Here is a 22718-nt window from a genome sequence, read left to right on the forward strand (position 1 = left end):
TAAATGTATAAATACATTTTAGCATAATTAATTAACATTTCTTGATTTTTTGTAATCACAGCCCTCCAAGATAATTTCATGAAATACTCCTAGGCCTCAAATAGAATAAAAAAATATTTCAGTGCCAGAAAATCATTACATTCAATCACTGTCAAAAACAAAACAAAAAATCTGCATGCCCATGTCTCAGAGAATCATACTACATGGGATGTAGATTCATTTCAAGTAAACTTGCAGACTTGAAGCTGTGATGTAGTGAAAATATTTTTATTTCAGTCCCATCAGGATCCTGCCATTAACATTGCCGTGACTCTCTCAAAGTACTGCTAGATGGTTAAAGTGAAATAATGTTAAGTACAAGGTAACATCAGCCTTTAATCTCATTTGTGTAAGTTTCTAAAGAAAATTACTCAAACTTTTACACTTGAAATACTAAAATGCTTTAACCAAATAATTCAAAAGAATATGTTATGACAATGTTTTTTATAGTGAGCACGTATTGTTCTTATAATAACAAAAGTCAAGGAAAATTACTTCTAGAAGGTGTTCAAAATTTAAATGTATATAATATGGTAGAACATATCAGTGCAAATAACAAAACTATCCTTCTTAACAGGCACCCAAACACTACATAATAGTAAATAAAAGATGAAAAATCCAAAAAAGAAGGCACTTCTATTGTAATAACTTAGAAAATAAATGATGTCAAAACCATTATGAAAACAATATAAAGACCACAAACAAAATACCTGCATGATGAGAAAGTGAGGGTTGTTAACATTAAGGCCAACAGAACAGAAGAGATCCTGTACTCTGGTGTTGTTTGCATTTACTCCATTGATTAAATATTTATTTCTACCACCAATAACCACCTAAAAAAGAAAACATTTTAAAAAATATAAATGTATATGAGTACCTTGTATTCAAATGAAAAAATACCAAGTATATCGGCATTTATTGTTCTGTCCAACTAACTGTAAACAAAACCAATCCTGAGTAAATAGTCGATGAAGCATGACACAGTCAAAAAATACTAACTTGAGGCAGGATAACGAGCTTCTACTCCAGGTGCTTTTGCTAGCTAGTTAGGTAATCACACACAAGCCTCCCCTGCAGTGGCCTAGATCTCCCAGATTACTTATAGCTTTATGTTTCCAAGTATGTGTAAAACATACTATTTCCACATTGAGAGGTTAAACTCTCTCCACTTTTCAATGAGAACAAAAGCCGGATATTAAAAACAAAGACAAGGAGCTTGATATCAATTCATGACAAGATTTTAAGAGGGATTAATAAAGACATTAAAAGACCATTTAAAAGGAAGAATGAGCACGGAGCTTCAACGTGGCTTCATTAAGAACAAGTCATGCCAGACACTAGGTTGTTCATACTCTACTATAGCACTCAAATTGTCATTTATTGGGTATAATTGTCTCATCCAACAGAGTCTTAAAGACAAGATCTATTTCTCTTTCTTCTATTTGTATATCCCAGTGCATTCAAGAATATCCAGTATACATCAAGCATTTAATATTTAATAAACATTAGTTCATTCCTTCTCTTGACAGAATTATTAGGTTGGTAGTTCATATATTAATATATTTGAACAGCAGACCTAGCATACCCATAAGTAATTTGACAAGGACTTTATGAAAAAATGGTGAAGGTACAGGCTTATGGCCAGAATGAAGACAGGAACAATTACTAACAAACTTAGTGACAATTCCTAAAAGATGATTATTTAATGGAAGCCTAATGACACAGAAAAGAATTCTGTTTCAACATAGTCAATTTTTTTTTTCAGTCAGGCTTTCATTAGAGAAGAAAAATCTATAAATAACATAATAGTAAGAGAGAGTAAATGGGAGTTAAAATTTTAAAAAACAAAATTTTGTCAAGCTGAAAATACTATCTGACTATAACAAGAAAAAAATTTAAAAGACAAATGTTAAGGTCCTGCACTGGTTTCAAAAACCTGCACACATACAGAAATGGCAGTAACAAGGTTGAATAATAACACACATTTAAAAACTTGGAGCGGTTTCAAGCAAATCTAATATGAATCCACAATGTATTATGAACACTCCAATACCATACTGAGAAAATGAAAGTAAAGTATCTAAAATAAACACCTGTACTGGCCAGCTGCCAAAAAATAAATAAATAAATAAATAAATAAATAAATAAATAAATAAATAAATAAATAAATAAATAAATAAATAAATAAATAAATAAATGAAATGAAATGAAATGAAAAAAATTAAGTGATAATTCTGCCTAATTCTGTTCTAAGTAGACTAATTCTGGTACATTCAATTTCAGGTGCTACACATTAAAAATATTATAGACAGATTGTAGTGGATTGAATTACGTCCCCTCAAAACTCATTGAAGCTTGAATTGTGCTCCCCAAGCTTTATGTATTAGAAACTTGGTCCCCACTGTGACTGTTAAAAGGGTGGGAAAACCTACTATGGTAATTGAAAGGTGGAACCTTGAAGAGGTGATTGGATTGTAGGACTGTGCAGTAGTGAATGGATTAAAAATGGTGGTCAGGGGCGCGGTTCTGAGGGCTTTAAAAGAAGAGAGAGGAGAGTCTGTCTCTCTGCTTCCACTGTCTTGCAATGTGAGACCCCTGGATCACTGTCGCCACCAGTAGATGGACTTTGGATTTCCCAGCTTCAGAAACTGTAAGCAATTATTTTTATTTTCTTTATAAATCACCCAGTTTCAAGTATTTTGGTATAAGCAACAGCAACAGAATAATATACAGATGAGTAGACAGATTGATTGGGGGTTGGGTAAGGACTGGTATGAAGACCTGGCAAGATTTTACTTGGAAGATGTTTAGACTTGCAGAGCGCTTAAATATTAAAATATAGAATAAGTTAAATTTAATAAACTAGGATCAATGTGTAAAACTTTAAGACAGCAAACTTTGGCTGAATTTACAAGAATAACTTTCTAGTAAGATCTGTCCAAAAACACAATGGGTTATCTCAAAAGATAGCAAGATCTCAGGGATTGGAGGCGTTCAAGTACAGCCAGAGAAGATTCAAGTACAGATCAAGATTTAAGCAGGGTTGAATGCTTACACTGGATGAATGACTTTTCAAATCTCTTTCAATCCTCTTAGTTAATGGTGGAATTTGCATAATCAAAAAATTAATATAAGATATTCTGAAGGAGTCTATTCGGTATTTGATGCAACAATTTTGCTAATGAATTTCTCTTTCCAGCACTTTCTGCAAAACCATATTGCCAAAACACACATTAGACACGAAAGTTATTAGAGTATTCAAATGTTCAGTAGCCACTCACCTGCCTTGTTACAGTAATTTCATCATGAACTTCAAATCCTAAAGGACTTTGTTTTTTGTCAGAATTATCAAATGTGATTGACACTGAGGCTTTGGTAATACCAGCCTGCCCATTTTTGTAAACTAAATCTTGTAAATTAGAAGCCCGAACCTAAAATGAAAACAGAAATGTTTATCAACTAAAAAACCTCATATTGTACAAAGTAGTACTAAAAGTGGGCTTCATGGTGTAGTAAAACTCACCCATGTAGTACCTATTAAGCAGACAAACATTTTAAGAGGATGACCTTTAGGCAACCTCTCTAAGTTTCTATTTTCTTATCTAATAGATGGAATACTACTACTTTCCTTAAAGAGTTACAATGAGGTATAAGATAATCCACATAAAGTACAAAAACCCAAATGAAGAGAATATTGGCAATAGTCTCCCAAGTTCAGTGAGGATTCCCTTGCCAAACAAATTCATAGAAATCAGAAAGTTTACACTTTACCTGAGACAAGTTGGAGATGCCCAGCAAAAAACAGATGGAGTCCAATATGTTGGATTTCCCACTACCGTTTAAACCAGTGATAGCATTGAAGAGGGGGTCAAAACCATTGACTTCAGTCCTCTGAGCATAGGACTTGAATCCCTCAAGAACGATTGACTTAATATGCATTTTTGATACTGTCTTGGGCCGGTAAACCTCTGCTAGGAATCAAACAGGCCACAACCAGTTCTATGCAACACAGAAACACCAACACGTAAGTGGAACGTAAACCTGGAATCATAGTGATTGTCAGAGACTAAACAAAAATGACAAGGAAATAGAAATAAAACAGCCACTTGCCAAACTACCTTCTCTGATGTAAAGTTATCCTTCTCCTACTTAAAAATATAGGAAAGTTAGCCACCACCTGGAAGTTAAACCATTCAATCTGGAAGTCATACCTGTTATTTCTACTACCTACCTTTCCAGGCTTGACTTCCACTTTTATCATACACTAGGTAATAAAGACTACGAATTATTTCACATCCCATTCTCTTTGCTCACAAGGTACTTCTCCCCGACACTGGCATGGTTCACACACAGTTGCTCAACTCACCTTACTGGGGCTCACCATAGGGCTCCTGACCGCCTTATGAAAAAAATCACCTTTCCCTATCCCCTCACTCGGCTTTCTTTTTCCTCATGGCACTTAAAGCTGACACTAAACAGTATGTATCTGTCTATCCAACCCATCATAATAACTTCCTGTAAGATCTCCGCCGACGCCCATCGTTGTACACCAGAAAAGTGCCTGACTCCGGGGTCGGGGGAGTCAGTAAGTAGTTATTAAAAAGATGAGCTGTCTCATATTCTCCACCCGTCCCCTCGCGTCCCCAGGCCTTTCGGCCTACACCTCCTCGCCGCCCACCAAGACCAGGCAGGAACTAGGTTTATTACTAATCATCGCTTGAGATCCCTCCCTCTACTAGTCCCCTTCCGCACCCACACTCCATCTCCCGCCAGGACGCCAGGCCGGTCCACCCGGCCGCGCGCACGTACCGCCTCGCCGCTGCCTCACGTCGCCTGGGCTCGAGGCGCCCCCAAAGCCCCTCAGGGCCACAAAAGCGGAGAGCGGGCCAGACTTGCCCGGCTTCGGCCGCTACGAAGCCAACTCTAACATAGCGACTGCAACACTAGCCCCACTCCCAACACTCGCGCCGGAACTATTTAATCCTTTGAATTTCGGCGCGAGCAAAGGACCCCACCTCCATTGCTCAGTTATTCTTCTGGTGCCTAGGAGCTGCCTGACTTTGGAGTTCCATCTTTCGCCTCCAGTCGTACGATCAAAGCGACAGGATGATAGAAAAAAGAGTTTCAACAATAGCAGCTCCGAAGATGCAACAGCGCGGGCCTGGGGACTAAAAGAGCAGGTGGTATACGTTGACATTGGCTTCGGGCACGCTTCGGGCAGCCCCACAGCTCAGCCTCGGGGCCTCGCGCTGTGCCCGCCCCGCCTCCCGCCCTTCCGCGCGAGCCTCGCCCTCAGACTCCGCCTCCTCTCGAAGTGGCTGCGGCAGTGAGGCAGAAAGGCTTCCTGATGTGTTCTCGTTCTGTTTTAGAAGCCTCAGAATCTCCTCGGGTTGGCTGAGATTCCTGGAAAACGGAAGCTGCACTTTGTTGGGGCCAGGGTGGAACCGGCCTTCTGGGGACTCTGGCTCCGCCCCTCGCCGGCTTCTGACCCTGGCGAGTTTTTCAGGTCAAGTTTCCACGTCCAGAAGGGGCAGTGATACTCGCAACCTGGAGCTGTTCTGAGTCTAGAGGAGAAATTGTGTAGCACGGGTGGTAGGTGTTAGACAAATAGGTGTTCACCTCCTTACCCTGAAAAGCTGAGTAATGGCAAGCGATGGCAGACTTACTGACATTCAGGGAATCTTTCTGGAAACCCCTCAAGACAGCTAATATTTATTGAGTTGTGTCAGGCTATGTTCCAAGGGCTTTTAAAGATCCTCGTAGCAACCCTGTGAAATCCATGATGTTATTCTCATTTTATAGATGAGCGAACGGAGTCACAGAAAAGCAGAACAACTTGTCTAAATAGTAAGCAGAGAAGGTGGGACTTGTTCCCAGGTCGTCCAGCTGCAGAACGCCCGTGCTCTTAAATATTACATACAACGCTTCCTGTACAGGTGCCAGTACTACTGATAACCGATCCTGTTATCACTGTGTATTGTTCTTCCAAAAAAGGAAAAGTGTCACTTTTACTCAAGTTTGAGCACGTTGATGCTAATGAGTTAGGAGGAGCTGAGCTCCAGAATGGGTATGATGCTATCCTAGGTGAGGTACAAGAAGATGGGGTGACCAATATACTATTTTGGGTGTCAGTCATTTTGAGATGCTGTAACAAAATACCATAGACTATCTGGCTTAGGAACAACAGAAATTTGTGCCTCATAGTTCTGGAGGGTGGGAGGTCCAAGATCAACACAAAGGCAAAAATCAGTTCCCGGTAAGGGTGCTTCGTCGTTGTTATATGGCACCTTCTAGTTGTGTACTCGCCTAGTGGAGAGTGCAAAGGAGCTCCCTTGGGCCTATTTTTTAAGGCCACCAATCCCATTAATCAGTTCCTAAAAGACCTCCCCTGCTAATATCATCACTTCAGGGGTTGGGATTTGGACGTGTGAATTTGGAGGGGACACATTTAGACCATAGCATAGGGCATGTATTTAAAGTTGTTTTCTTGGCCCTGGAATGGTTTTGTGGTAATCTGAACCAGTCTTAAACTACCAAGAATGTGTCTATGTTTTGAAATTCTTTCTTGACTTAAAGGGTTAAAATTAGTTTTAAGAGTTTTTTGTTTGTGTAAGAAAGCATTTATTTACTCAGGTATACTACCCACCTCTCATGTGATGTCAACCATAGGTAATGGCCTAACATCACTTTAACTTCTGCTTTGTCAGACCCCTTCCTTCATAGGGATGATTATTAGGTCCTCTCCCTCAAATGTTATTCTCATTTTGCTGCTCCCTGTCATGGTGTGGTCCCTTATTACTTCTTATTTCAAATCATTGTCTACCTTGATTCCTGCATCCCGTACTCTCCACAGCTATTAACTTGTATTGATTCTATTGAATCTTATTTCAGCTATGTCTCCTTTTTATCACTTAATGAGTAAAGAATTAAATTTGCCAGAAAATCCTAGTGTAGATTTTATTAAATTGTGAAGTAAACTGCTCTTTGGGATGAAATAAAGACAGACATTATTAGCCTTTGCACCTTTTTTAATAGGTTAATAACTAGCTTATATACTTGTTAAATGGATGAAAATATATGCAAATGCACTTTTGCTGGGTAAGGATTTCTGGGTGGTTATAAGAATGTACACATCTAACTACTCCTCTTAAAACTATTTATTAAAATAAAAATGGCTTATAAAGGTAGACATCTCTTATCAGTTTTAGTGCATGCCAGAAGCACTAAGGAAATTCTGTTAAATATAGTACAGATGGACTTGAGGAAACTACTAATGGCTGACTTACAACTCTGCCTTCTGAGATAACCACAGGTTAAATGGGGAAGACCAAGGCACAAAGCCAATAAATAATACCCCTAATTTGGGGCTGGAAACAAAGATGGACTGTAGAGTAGATGTAGTATAAGTAGAGCACTGTTCTTGTTTCAGATCATGGATTAAAATCTTTTGAAAGCTTCAACACTGACAGGTAGTTGCTATACCAAGCAGAGATCTTGCAGGCTAGCGGAGTCTTAGTCCTTGTGTGGAAGGCGTCAGCACCGTCAAGGACACGGATGAAGCCATAAAACAAGGGCCTAGAAGAAAGATTTGGTCTCCTACTCTCCCAGGGCATTGGGAGGGACCTTCTCTCTCCCTGGGTGTACTTTTCTAAATTTAGAGTGTTGAAGTAGCTCTTACAGAGACAGGAGTGAATCCTCTCTCCCTGGAACTTAGAACTAAAAATGAAAGGACTTTACCTTCACTGCAGAAATAAGGAGGGGGTGATTAATTGTGTTGAGAGATTATTTTTGGGTTCAAGAGGACAAACTGGTAATGAGAGGAAGTTCATATTTTTAAGTTGTATTGAGTATCAGCACATTTTGAATATTTCTACCCCCCTGTTATTTGAACTGTGGTTTACCGAATGTAACATGTCTGACAAAACTTAAAAAGAAACACAGCTAAGCATAATTTAAATTTAAAATGATAAATACAAAAGATGATTATATTCATTCACCGATGAGATCTGGTTAAACCCATTCATTTTCATTTCAATAACAATATTGTTTTCAAAACTACATATTCTGGTTGGTTCTTTGTGAAACTGTCTATTCTTTCCTTATGATTTCTATTGTTTTGCCTCTTTAATGAAGTTAAATCTCTTCATCTTGTCTTGTTTTTCAGGTAGTTCTGTTATTTCTAGCTTTTGAGTTCCTAACTCTTGTTTACAACATTTGCTGACTCTTACTCATAGTGATTTATTTCCTCATGTGGTGCTCTTCTTCAGTGGGGTTGTTTTTTTTATGGGCACTCTTATGCCATGAGTTGTGAAAGAGTCCCTTCAGAGCAGTTATGCATTTTACTTCTCTCAGCATACTTTGGCTCTTAAAGATCCTGAAGCATTTTTAAATGATAATTTCTCAGTTTGTGGTTCTTGAATTATGCACGTATTGTAAATTTAGATCTGTTGCAGGATTGTAGTTTTTGTCACAGATGCCTTTTGTTTGTTTGTTTGTTTTTCCTTCTATCCAAAGCCCCAGGCAAAAAAAGAAAAACTGACTTACTTGCCTTCTTCCAGAATAGTAGGTAGTGTTTTTACAGTCCCAGTGGCCGGCAGTTCTTTAAGGCTCCTGGTTTTACCTAAAGACCTAAGTCCAGCTCCTGTGCCTCACTGAAGCTCAAGAGCTTGTGTGTTTGGACATTAAAACCCGGCTACTAGCTCCTGAGATATATAGACAAATATAAAGTGTTGGAGGGCTGCCATGGTGTGAGTTTCTGCCTTGTGCTCTTCAATTTTTCAATTTGTTTCTAGAACTGAGAATTTCCTCTCTGTTATTGTTTTTGGTTTTTGAGGTATAGTATATGATTTATATAACAACCGTTTATTTTATCTAGTATTTCTATTAGTTTATAAAGGGAAGCCGAGTTGACCATGATGAAGGAGGCCTTCTCATTTACTTTTCATGAAGAACATCAGTGATCTTTGTTTTGCTCCTGTTGAGCCTTACCTACAAATTCTCACATTTTATATTCAAAGAAGTAGCTTTTGCTAAAAACCAGTAATTACTTCTGTAAAGAAGTCTGGTACCAGCTCTTAAGAAAATATTTTCATGCACTGCTCATATAATCCAGTCTCATTTCATATTCATTCTTTCAGTTTTTCCATCTATCTTTGGTTTTTATCAAACTTCCATGTTGGTTTATAGCCAAAGTTACCCATCTTATCTCTCTTCTGCTTTGTCAGACCCCTTCCTTCATAGGGATGATTATTAGCTCCTCTCCCTCAAATGTTATTCTCATTTTGCTGCTCCCTGTCATGGTGTGGTCCCTTATTACTTCTTATTTCAAATCCATACACATCTGCCTGATCCTCCTTCAATTGGATCCTTTTTATTACCAAACTCAGTTCTTACTAGATCCAAACACTCCTAACTTTTAGATTTTTTTTCACAAGTTCTGCTTCTGCAGTTAACATCTCCTCTATCTGTTACATCATTCTGCAGTCCTCTACAGTCATCAATATTTCTTCTTCAAATTCTAACATGATCTCCAACTTGAACAGGAGTTATTAGATGTCAGTCTCTGCCCTCTCTAAAGTTGCACAAAATATATGATTTTATATCAGAAATATGTTATCTCTTTCCCCTGTATAAACCTCTGGTGAAAATTGCCACAGAATTAATTCTAATCTCTTTAAGGTGCCATGCCTGCCCTTTCATTATCTGTTCTTAACCTCCTTTCCCAGACTTCTCTGCTGTTTTCTTCCTCAGATGTCTTCAAATGGCAATCCTTCTTTGCTTACTACTGTGAACCAAGCACCAAACAATGAGAAAAGGAAAGGGCTCAATAACGTTGTTAATGGATTGATGAATGAATGAATGAGTTCAATAGCCATTTTTAAAATGCCTGTATTATGCCAAGAATTTGTTTTGTGCTGGGATACAAAGACGAGTAATATGTGGGCCAATTTTCAGGGAGTCCACAGCTGAGTGGAGAAGACACATATGACAGGACTTCAAAAAGATCGTGGAAAAATGGAATTAAAATATAAAAATAAAAAATATAAACTTTATTTTTCAACATAAACTCCATAAAGTTCAAGACACTTTTCTAAGCTATGATACCAGCCATTTAATCCATCCATAAAGAACTGAGGATCCTGGGAAATTAACCATGTCAATAAGGTCTTTTTTCATTATCAAGAAAAGTGGGTGTCTTTTAAAAATTTTTTAAGATTAGGAAACAAAAAGAAGTCAGAAAGTACCAAATCAGGACTGGACAGTGAATTCCTTAACTCTCACAAAATTTACCTTGTTTGAAGAGAGGGATGAGAAGAGGCATTCTCATGGTGCAGAAGTCTCTGGTGAAGCTTTCCTGGGTGTTTCTCTGCTCAAGCTTTGGCTAACTTTCTCACAACACTCTCATAATAAGCAGATGTTGTAGTTTTTTAGCCTCCAGAAATTCAAGAAGCAAAATGTCTTCAGAATCCCAAAAACCTGTTACCATGACCTTTGCTCTTGGCTGGAACTCTTTTGCTTTGACCGGACCACTTCTAAATGTTGGTAGCCATTGCTTTGACTGTGCTTTGTCTTCAGGATCATACTGGTAAAGCCATGTTTTATCTCCTGTTGCAATTCTTCAAAGAAACGGTTCAGGATCTTGACTTTGCTTTTTTAAAATTTTCATTGAAAGCTCTGCTCTTGTCTGTAGTTGATCTGGGCACAACAATTTGGGCACCCATTGAGCAGCAAGTTTGCTCAGCTGTAACTTTTCAGTCAGAATTATGTAAGCTGAACCAATTGAGATGTCTGTGGTGTTGGCTCTTGTTTCTGTTGTTAATCATCAGTCCTCTTCAATTAGAGCATGAACAAGAATAAATTTTTACTCACAAATTGATATGGATGGTCTGCTGCTGCAGGCTTCATCTTCAACATCATCTTGTCCCTTCTTAAAATGAGTTGTCCATTGGTAAACTCTGATTTCTTTGGGGCATTGTCCCCATAATCTTCTTGTAAAGCATCAGTGATTTCCCCATTCATCACCCAAGCTTCACCATATATTTGATAGTTTGTTCTTACTTCAATTTTAGTAGAGTTTATGTTGCTCTGATGAGGGCTTTTTTCAAACTGATGTCTTATCCCTCTTCGTGCCTCAGACTAGATCCTGTTCAGACATGTTATAACAAGTTAGCATGAATTTATTTTGGTGCAAAAAATGTTTGTGATCCATGCATAGTTTTTCAAATTATGCAATTTCTTGAACTTTTTGAAAACCCCTTGTATAAAGATGTTAACCAGAGGAAGAGAGAAAGGCAATTTAAATAGAGTAGATTGCACAGGCAGTGGCATAGAACATAAACACGTATGAAGCAAGAAGTAGCAAGATTTAGTGTAAGATATGCACAGGAGCCAGATTATGGAGCATGTAATATGCCATCTTAAATTTAACTTTTTGTAATTCCTCATTGATGTTCAATTTTTCATCTCTGTCTGTGTACATGATGAACTTGAAATGATCATCATTCTTCTCATCTCCCCATGTGTATTTTTGTTTATATTTCAACCCCCAAATATGATCCATTTCTGGAAAAATTATTTATAAACTCTCCTGTGATTTCTTAAACCTGTATTTACTTCTGACCTCACCATAGTGCCTAGCATATAGTAGACAATAAATATTGGTTGAATATGAATAAGTTCAGGAAGTTTATTTGCTGCTTTCTCATTAAAGTAAAGGGATAATATAGATTAAAAAAGAAAAAAGACTTGAAAAATACTGAATATTGGAATATACATATTCCACAAAATATTCAATATTTTAAGATTAAGTAAGTTAATGGTAGAGGTCATTTCACATTCATCTAACACTGAAGAATTTTTATACCTGCCAGCAGTGTTCTATTTGTGTAATACCATCAATGAACACTTATTACCTTCATAAGGCTAAAGAATCTACTATGGAATACATATTTCAGCTTTATGCTTCAGAGGGCTCTCAGCACCATGTCCTTTTCCTCGGGTCATGCTTTTGTGGCCTGTAAAGTAAAAACAAGCTTCTGCTATACTATAGGAACAGCTGCAGTTTCAGGTTGAAAGAATATGATTCAAGTGTCCCTTTCTTAGTTACTGCAGAGATAGAATTACCAACCCTCCTCACTGCTCCTTTATTACATATGCAGACTCTTGTTAGATGTATTCATTAATATGTTTGTGTCCCTCCACTGTGAGCACCTTGATATCAGTGTTCTTGCCTTATTGGTGTATGTAAAGCTAGCATCCAGCCCAGTTCTTGACCCATAGTTGTGCTCCATAAATGTTTATCGAATGGATGGTCATTCTCTTCAACACAGAAAATACCCTTTCTCTGTTTTCCAGATATCCTAGATGTAAGTTGGTTGTTGATTTGCTGTTATTTTTACTCATATTTAAATTTCTGCTTAATTGCCTGCATAAAAATTAATGTGCATAGAAACTCAGGAATTACCTGGATCACTATTTCCCCTTCCTTTCCCATTTCAGCCTTACTTCCAAACATTGATTTCCACTCCACCTCTGTCTCACTGAGTGAGTAGCAGATGGGGAATCCTTAGACTTCTGTTTATTTTCTTTTCATCTCCACTCTCCCTATACTTTATTCTCCCCAAACCCCACTCCCACCCATAAGGGTATGGTTTCGTCTTTTGGTTCCCAGGGGTCTTCAGACCATGATAGTGTGGCATCAACACATTTCTGAGAGTTTGAAGAATTTTTCCTCAAAAATATCAGCATTTGTGAGACATTCACAGTGTGAGGGTTCAGCCATCCAAATCTGGTTCTCTGTTATGTCCCTTGTCAATAGGTGATGAAGATCATGTCTCCAGGTCTTTTCTACCATTTCTAGGTATACTCTCCTAATCTCCTATGGGCAATTGCTTGAGAAAAACACTCATACAAAGGTACTTCAAAAAAGTCACGGAAAAGGGCCGGCCAGAGGCTCACTTGGGAGAGCATGACCCCAAGTCAAGGGTTAAGATCCCCTTACCAGTCATCTTTAAAAAAAAAAAGTCATGGAAAGATGTGTATTATTTTTCAATTCTATTTTTCCATGACCTTTTTGAAGTACCTTGGAATTTATAAGGAAAAGCAAAGTATGGTTTTGATACATACATAGGAAAGAAAGGTGTTCTTAAAAGAGACTATAACTGCCTACATTAACATCAATATTTTACAATATTAAGCAAAACAGCTTATTTCTTTGCTGCTACATGTTTAAAATATTTCTTTTGTTTTTATTTGGATCCTCTCAGTAGTGGGATTGCTGTGTCACGTGGTAGTTCTATATTTAGTTTTTTGAGCAATCTCCAGAGTTTTTTACCATAATGGCTGTATAAATTTACATTGTGTATAAGAGTTTCCTTTTCTCTACATCCATGTCAGAATTTGTTACTTTTCGTCTTTTTGAAAACAGCCATTCTAACTGGAGGGAGATGATATCTCATTGTGGTTTTGATTTGCATTTCCCTGATGATTAGTGATGTTGAGCATTTTTTCATATACCTGTGAGCCACTTGTATTCTTCTTTTGAGACCTATCTATTCAGGTCTTTTGCCCATTTTTAATTGGATTATGTATTTTGTTGTTATTGAGTTAAGTTCTTTATATATCGTGGAAATTAACCTCTTGTCAGATGCATAATTTGCAACTGTTTTCTCCCATTCTGTAGATTATCTCTTCACTCTGTTGATTGTTTCCTTTGCTGTGCAGAAGTCCTTTAGTTTGATGTGGTCTCATTTGCCTATTTTTTTCTTTTGTTGCCTGTGCTTTTGAGGTCTTATCTAAAAAAATCCTTGTCTAGACCAACGTCATCACGCATTCCCCTATGTTTTATTCCATAAGTTTTATAGGTTTGGGCCTTACATTTAAGTATAATCGATTTTGAATTTATTTTTGAATATGATGAAAGAAGGATCTAGTTTCATTCTTCTTTGTATGGGTATCCAGTTTTCCCATCACCATTTATTGAAGAGATTGTCTCTTCAATGTGTTCTTGGCTCCTTTGTTGGAAATCAGCTGGCTGTAAGTGTGTGGATTTATTCCTGGGTTCTCTATTCTGTTACATTGGTGTATGTGTCTATTTTTGTGCCAATGCCATGCTATTTTGGCTATTGCCAAACAGTACCATGCTGTTATTATGGCTTTTTGTTATATGAAATCAGTACACTGAAGAGATAACTGCACTCCCATGTTTATTGCAGTACTATTTACAATAGAAAAGATATGCAATCTGAAGGAAGTGCTTTTTACAAGGGTATAGGGAAAATACAGCCAAAAAGTCAAGTTAAGAAACAAGGGGAACAGAGTCAAACAGGATATCTGTGGTTATGCACCTGGGCCCCGGCCCGAGGCAAAGGGCGGATAGTTCCCAGAAATAGACAAGTCAGTTAAAGTTTCAAGAGTGCCCCTCAGCTGTTTCAAGGACTCCCACTTGACCGAAGTTCACCCCTGGCTTGATTTAAACTAACCAATTACCTTGCTTCTCGCTTCTGTACCCGCGCTTTTTGCTATAAAAAGGACCCAGGAGCTCTACTCGGCGCGCCAGTCTTTCGAAAGACTGAGTCGCCCGGGTACCTGTGTGTTCAATAAACCTCTTGTTTTTGCATCCGAAGCCGTGGTCTCGCTGTTCCTTGGGAGGGTCTCCCTGAACTGACTGACTACCCACTGCGGGAGTCTTTCATTTGGGGGCTCGTCCGGGATCGGAGACCCCCACCCAGGGACCACCGACCCACCAACGGGAGGTAAGCTGGCCAGCAGTCGTTCTGTGTCTCGTTTCTGTGTCTCGTCTCTGTGTCTGACTCAGTGATTTCGACTGTCTTTTCTGAGCGCGCGCATTTTGGTTTCAGTTTGTTCCGGGTTAGTCGCTCTGGGAGCGAAGTGCGGGTAGCGAACAGACGTGTTCGGGGGCTCGCCACCCGGCAATCCTGGGAGACGTCCCAGGATCAGGGGAGGACCAGGGACGCCTGGTGGACCCCTTGGCAGAGGATTATTGTGTTTTGGTCTCACCGCGTCTCGGGAGGCGCGCTCTGCCATCGGACTCTTTCTTCTATTTCTACGGCACTCGGTCTCGTCGCCGTTTCTGGTTTCTTTTTGTCTTAGTTGTGATAGGTCTTTGCGTCGTCGTTCCCCTATTGGAAATTTTCGAGATGGGGCAAAGTGCCCTTACGCCCCTCTCCCTTACTCTAGATCATTGGAAAGATGTCAAAGCCAGGGCTCACAATCTGTCCATGGAGATCAAAAAAGGAAAATGGCAGACTTTCTGTTCGTCTGAGTGGCCCACATTCGGCGTAGGTTGGCCGCCAGAGGGAACCTTTGATCTTACTGTCATTTTTGCAGTTAAAAAGATTGTTTTTCAGGAGACCGGAGGACACCCGGACCAGGTTGCCTGTGTCGTGGTATGGCAAGACCTCGCCCAGAATCCCCCTCCCTGGGTGCCACCCTCCAGCAAAGTCGCTGTTGTTTCGGGATCAGAAAATACTCAAAGGCCACCTACAAGGAAGCCTTCCGCCCCTCCCCAACCCCCCGTCCTCCCGACACCAGATGACCTATTTTCTCTCTCTGAAACCCCACCTTACCCGGCGGCTCCGCTGCCCCCTCTGGCCCCTCAGGGAAACAGATCGGCACCAGGCCGAGCGCCCGGTGATCCTAGCCCTGAGGGACCGGCTGCGGGGACTAGGAGCCGCCAACCTCGCAGTCCGAGAGACGGCTCCGGTCCTGACTCCACCGTAGCTTTGCCCCTCCGAGCCATAGGGCCCCCAGCTGAGCCTAATGGCTTGGTCCCTCTACAGTATTGGCCTTTTTCCTCAGCAGATCTTTACAATTGGAAGTCTAACCACCCGTCTTTTTCTGAAAAACCAGCAGGACTCACGGGACTTCTTGAGTCCCTTATGTTCTCTCACCAGCCCACTTGGGACGATTGCCAACAGCTACTCCAGATCCTCTTCACCACTGAAGAGCGAGAAAGGATTCTTCTGGAGGCCCGCAAGAACGTTCTCGGGGACAACGGGGCCCCTACACAACTCGAGAACCTCATTAATGAGGCCTTCCCCCTCAATCGACCTCAATGGGATTACAACACGGCCGAAGGTAGGGAGCGTCTTCTGGTCTACCGCCGGACTCTAGTGGCAGGTCTCAAAGGGGCAGCCCGGCGCCCCACCAATTTGGCTAAGGTAAGAGAGGTCTTGCAGGGACCGGTAGAACCCCCCTCGGTTTTCTTGGAACGCCTGATGGAGGCATATAGGAGATACACTCCGTTTGACCCCTCTTCTGAGGGACAGCAGGCGGCAGTTGCAATGGCCTTCATCGGACAGGCAGCCCCAGATATCAAGAAAAAGTTGCAGAGGCTAGAGGGGCTCCAAGATTATTCCTTACAAGATTTAGTGAGAGAGGCAGAAAAGGTGTACCACAAGAGAGAGACAGAAGAGGAAAAACAAGAAAGAGAAAAAAGAGAGACAGAAGAGAGAGAGAGACGGCGCGATAGGCGCCAAGAAAAAAAAAAACTTGACTAGGATTTTGGCCGCAGTAGTAGGTGAAAGAGGGTCTAGAGATAGGCAGACAGGGAACCTGAGCAACCGGGCAAAGAAAACACCTAGGGATGGAAGACCCCCTCTAGACAAAGACCAATGCGCGTACTGTAAAGAGAAGGGTCACTGGGCAAGAGAATGTCCCCGGAAAAAGAACATCAGAGAAGCCAAGGTTCTATCCCTAGACGACTAGGGGAGTCAAGGTTCGGACCCCCTCCCCGAACCTAGGGTAACATTGACAGTGGAGGGGACCCCCATCGAGTTTCTGGTCGATACCGGGGCTGAACATTCGGTGTTGACCCAACCCATGGGGAAGGTAGGGTCCAGGCGGACAGTCGTAGTAGGAGCAACCGGCAGCAAAGTCTACCCCTGGACCACACAAAGACTTTTAAAGGTTGGACATAAACAAGTGACTCATTCCTTTTTGGTCATACCTGAGTGCCCTGCTCCTCTGTTGGGCCGGGACATTCTGACCAAACTAAAGGCCCAAATCCAGTTTTCTACAGAGGGCCCACAAGTAACATGGGGAGATCACTCTACCATGTGCTTGGTCCTAAACCTAGAAGAAGAATACCGGCTGTATGAAAAGCCGGCCTCTCCCTCCACCGACCCATCCTGGCTCCAACTTTTTCCCACCGTATGGGCAGAAAAGACAGGTATGGGACTGGCCAATAACGTCCCACCAGTAGTAGTAGAGCTGAAATCGGGTGCCTCACCGGTGGCCGTCCGACAGTATCCAATGACTAAAGAAGCCCGGGAAGGCATCAGACCCCACATCCAAAGGTTCTTAGACCTAGGGGTCTTAGTGCCCTGCCAGTCGCCCTGGAACACCCCTCTGCTACCAGTAAAAAAGCCAGGGACCAATGACTATCGGCCAGTCCAAGACTTGAGAGAAATTAACAAAAGGGTGCAAGACATTCATCCCTCAGTCCCAAACCCATACAGCCTCCTGAGTTCCCTTCCGCCTAGTCACACTTGGTACTCAGTCTTGGATCTCAAGGATGCCTTTTTTGCCTCAAACTACACCCCAACAGCCAGCCACTGTTCGCGTTCGAGTGGAGAGACCCAGAAAAAGGTAACGCTGGTCAGCTGACCTGGACACGGCTGCCACAGGGGTTCAAGAACTCACCCACTCTCTTCGACGAGGCCCTCCACCGGGATTTAACTCCTTTTAGGGCTCTCAACCCCCAGGTCATATTACTCCAATATGTGGACGACCTCCTAGTGGCAGCTCCCACATATGAAGGCTGCAAAAGAGGGACACAAAAGCTCTTGCAGGAACTGAGTAAGTTGGGGTACCGGGTATCAGCTAAAAAGGCCCAGTTATGCCAGAAAGAGGTCACCTATTTGGGGTACCTGCTCAAGGAGGGAAAAAGATGGCTGACCCCGGCCCGGAAAGCTACAGTTATGAAGATCCCTACTCCCACAACCCCCAGGCAGGTCCGCGAATTTCTGGGTACTGCCGGATTCTGCAGGCTCTGGATTCCTGGGTTTGCTTCCCTGGCTGCACCCTTGTACCCCCTGACAAGGGAAAACATTCCTTTTACCTGGACTGAGGAGCATCAAAAGGCTTTTGACCACATAAAAAAAGCCTTGCTGTCTGCCCCCGCCTTGGCTCTCCCAGACCTCACCAAACCATTTACTCTATACGTAGATGAAAGAGCCGGTGTAGCCCGAGGAGTGCTTACTCAGACCCTAGGACCATGGCGACGGCCAGTAGCTTATCTATCAAAAAAACTGGATCCAGTGGCCAGTGGGTGGCCAACCTGCCTAAAAGCGGTTGCTGCAGTGGCACTCCTCCTCAAAGACGCTGATAAGTTAACCTTGGGGCAAAATGTGACTGTGATTGCTTCCCACAGCCTCGAAAGTATTGTGCGGCAGCCCCCCAATCGGTGGATGACCAATGCCAGAATGACTCATTACCAGAGTTTGCTGCTAAACGAAAGGATATCTTTCGCGCCCCCTGCTGTCCTGAACCCAGCTACCCTACTACCAGTCGAGTCAGAATCCACCCCAGTACACCAATGCTCAGAAATCCTTGCTGAAGAAGCTGGGACTCGACGGGACCTGAAGGACCAGCCATTGCCCGGAGTGCCTGCCTGGTATACAGACGGTAGCAGCTTCATTGTGGAAGGTAAGCGGAGAGCAGGGGCCGCCATCGTAGATGGCAAACGGACGGTATGGGCAAGCAGCCTGCCAGAAGGGACATCAGCCCAGAAGGCCGAGCTAATCGCCTTGACGCAGGCATTACGCCTAGCCGAAGGAAAAAACATCAACATCTACACGGACAGCAGGTCGCCATTATCCACTGCCCGGGCCACCAGAGAGGAAATAACCCTGTGGCGGCCGGGAACCGGAGGGCCGACGAGGCTGCAAAACAAGCCGCCCTGTCGGTCAGGGTGCTAGCAGAAACTATAAAGCTTCAAGAGCCAATCGAGCCTGCTCAAGCTAGGACCAAGCCAAGAGAGCTCACTCCTGACCAGGGAAAAGAATTCATTTAGCGGTTACATCAGCTAACACACTTAGGACCAGAAAAGCTCCTTCAACTAACGAGCCGCACCAGCCTCTCCATCCCGAATCTCCGGTCCACCGTTCAAGAAGTCGCCAATCGGTGTCCGGCTTGTGCCATGACTAATGCGACTACCACCTACCGAGAGACCGGAAAAAGACAACGGGGAGATCGACCCGGCGTATACTGGGAAGTAGACTTTACAGAGGTAAAGCCTGGCCGGTATGGGAACAGGTATCTGCTAGTATTTGTAGATACTTTCTCTGGATGGGTAGAAGCTTTCCCTACCAAAACTGAAACGGCCCTGACTGTATGTAAAAAGATACTAGAAGAAATCCTGCCCCGTTTCGGGATCCCTAAGGTGATCGGGTCAGATAATGGCCCAGCCTTTGTTGCTCAGGTAAGCCAGGGACTGGCCACACAACTGGGAATAAATTGGAAATTACATTGTGCGTATAGGCCCCAGAGCTCAGGTCAAGTAGAGAGAATGAATAGAACCATCAAAGAGACCTTAACTAAATTGGCCTTAGAGACCGGTGGAAAAGACTGGGTGGCCCTCCTTCCCTTAGCGCTGTTCAGAGCCAGGAATACCCCTGGCCAGCTTGGTCTGACCCCTTATGAAATCCTCCACGGGGGACCCCCCCCCATACTTGAGTTGGGAGGAACACTGGGTCCCGATGATAACTTTCTTCCTGTCTTATTTACTCACTTAAAGGCTTTAGAAGTTGTAAAAACCCAGATCTGGGACCAGATCAAGGAGGTATACGAGCCAGGTGCCGTGGCCATCCCTCATCCGTTCCAGGTCGGAGACCAAGTGCTGGTCAGACGCCATCGACCCAGCAACCTTGAGCCTCGGTGGAAAGGCCCGTATCTGGTATTGCTGACCACCCCGACCGCAGTAAAAGTTGATGGCATTGCAGCCTGGGTACATGCTTCTCACCTCAAGCCTGCGCCACCCTCCGTACCAGATGAATCCTGGGAGCTGGAGAGGACTGATAATCCTCTTAAGTTGCGCATTCGGCGGCGGCGGAGCAAGCCTACCAAGTAATAACCCTAACCAGCCCAACACCCTCACCTGGCAGGTACTGTCCCAAACTGGAAAGGTTGTCTGGTTCAAGACAGAAGTCCACCCCCTTTGGACTTGGTGACCCTCCCTTACCCCTGATATATGTGCCCTGGCGGCGGGTCTCGAGGCTTGGGATATTCCAGAAATTGATGCACCGGCCTCTAAAAGAGTCAGGCCTCCTGACTCAAACTATGAAAATGCTTATAACCAGATCAAATAACTCCCCTTGGTTGACCACCCTACTGTCAACCATCGCCGGGCCCCTATTACTCCTCCTTCTGTTGTTCACCCTTGGGCCCTACGTCATCAATAGACTAGTCCAATTCATCAATGATAGGGTAAGTGCAGTTAAGATTCTGGTCCTTAGGCAAAAATACCAAACCTTAAATGGCGAAGATAACTTTTAATTCCGCTCTAAGATTAGAGCGATCCACAAGAGAAATGGGGGAATGAAGGAAGTGCTTTTTACAAGGGTATAGGGAAAATACAGCCAAAAAGTCAAGTTAAGAAACAAGGGGAACAGAGTCAAACAGGATATCTGTGGTTATGCACCTGGGCCCCGGCCCGAGGCAAAGGGCGGATAGTTCCCAGAAATAGACAAGTCAGTTAAAGTTTCAAGAGTGCCCCTCAGCTGTTTCAAGGACTCCCACTTGACCGAAGTTCACCCCTGGCTTGATTTAAACTAACCAATTACCTTGCTTCTCGCTTCTGTACCCGCGCTTTTTGCTATAAAAAGGACCCAGGAGCTCTACTCGGCGCGCCAGTCTTTCGAAAGACTGAGTCGCCCGGGTACCTGTGTGTTCAATAAACCTCTTGTTTTTGCATCCGAAGCCGTGGTCTCGCTGTTCCTTGGGAGGGTCTCCCTGAACTGACTGACTACCCACTGCGGGAGTCTTTCACAATCAACCTAAGTGTCCATCAACAAATGAATGGATTAAAAAAAAGTGATACATATACACAATAGAATCCTATTCAGCCACAAAAAAGAATGAAATTTTGTCATTTGTGACAGCATGGATGAACCTGAAGGACATTATATTAAGCAAAATAAGCCAGGCACAAAAGACAAATCCTCCATTATCTCACTCATATGTGGAACCTAAAAAAGTTGATCTCAAAGAGTAGAGAGTAGAATGGGGGCTACCAGAGATGAGATTTGGGGAAGGAAGTTGTTTTAGTCCATTTCGTGTTGCTATAACAGAATACCTGAGACTAGGTAACTTATAAGGAAAAGAGGTTTATTTGGCTTACGATTCTGGGATGGTTGCATCTGGCACGGGCTTCAGGCTGCTTCTGTTCATGGCAGAAAGTGGGAGGCAGCCTGTGGGTACAAGCAGACCACATGGCGAGAGGAAGCAAGAGAGCAGAAGCAAGAGAGAGAGGAGGTGCCAGGGTCCTATAAACAACAAGCTCTCACAGGAACTAATCGAGCAAGAACTCGCTCATTACTCTCCCCTCCCCCAGGGAGAGCATTAATCCATTCATAAGGGATCCTCCCCCATGACTCAATCAGCTTCCAATACTGCCACATTGGAGATCAAATTTCCACTTAAGTTTTGGAGGGGGACAGCACATCCAAACTCCATCAGAAGTGTTGGGAAGAGGTTTGTCATTATGTTACAGTTACATAGGAGGTGTAAGTTTTGGTATTCTATTACACATTAGGGTGAATACAGTTAACAGTAGTAGATTGTATATTTCAAAATAGAAGAGAAAATTTTGATTGTTCTTACCACAAGGAAATGATCCGTGTTTGAGATGGAAATGCCCTGATCTGATCACTACACAATGTATACTAGTATCCAGACATCACACTGTACCTTACAAATATGTACAACTATGATGTGTCAATTAAAAACCAAATAAAAGAGTAAAATTATTTTATTGTGACAGAGAATTATTGCTCTACATTTGTATGAACTTGAGTGTCCATTCAGGTGACTTTACAAAAACAAAGGGTTTTGTCCCTAAAAGTTTAATCCTTCACATTTTAGGAGGAAGAACAATGCTTGCAACTTTTAAACAACAGTTTTCCCTGTAATTGCTGTTCACCAATTTAAAATCTTTTATTTCAGACTTAGCTTGAGTAATGTTATCTAAGATTATTTATGGTTAGTATTATTATTTGTGGTTATTATTATTAAGCAATTTTATTGCTTAAGATATTGATTTATACTTATGCTGTATCAAGTTCCAAACACTTTTAGATTACTTCATTTAATACAACTTTGTTATTATTATCTCCATTTTATAGATGAGGAAGCTAGATCTTGGAACTAGACTTTGATCATAGAGCAGAAACTGAGACTAAAGTCCATCCATTCTTTCAGCAAATATTTGAGTGCTTACATGTCAGTGAACAAAGTACCACAAACATTTTTGCTGTGTGGCGCTTATATTGTAGTAGATGTCAGTTCTTCTTTTATTAATTGTAAAGTGTAACTTTTTATAACAACCTTTCACTACCCTAGGAGTAGCTATCAGTAACTGTCCTTTCCATGTGATTACTGAAGCCCTCAAGTCATTGAAACCCCAGCTGACCCGTTTCACCAGATGCTTGGACATTTTC

General features: G+C 42.1%; 1 protein-coding gene across 1 annotated transcript in view; it reads right to left on the reverse strand.

The window, feature by feature from the left end:
* Positions 1-4961, reverse strand: part of SMC2 (structural maintenance of chromosomes 2) — a 46215-nt gene extending 41254 nt beyond the window's left edge. The window contains exons 1-4 of the mRNA XM_063082077.1: positions 4849-4961; positions 3811-4038; positions 3321-3470; positions 750-872 (exon numbers count right to left, since the gene is read on the reverse strand). Of these exons, the coding sequence (XP_062938147.1) occupies positions 750-872; positions 3321-3470; positions 3811-3978 (441 nt within the window). The 5' untranslated portion in view covers positions 3979-4038; positions 4849-4961. The remainder of the gene's footprint in view (positions 1-749; positions 873-3320; positions 3471-3810; positions 4039-4848) is intronic.
* Between the last annotated feature and the right edge of the window lie 17757 nt (positions 4962-22718).

Source organism: Cynocephalus volans, chromosome 17 (assembly GCF_027409185.1).
Source record: "Cynocephalus volans isolate mCynVol1 chromosome 17, mCynVol1.pri, whole genome shotgun sequence".
Classification (NCBI taxonomy): domain Eukaryota; kingdom Metazoa; phylum Chordata; class Mammalia; order Dermoptera; family Cynocephalidae; genus Cynocephalus; species Cynocephalus volans.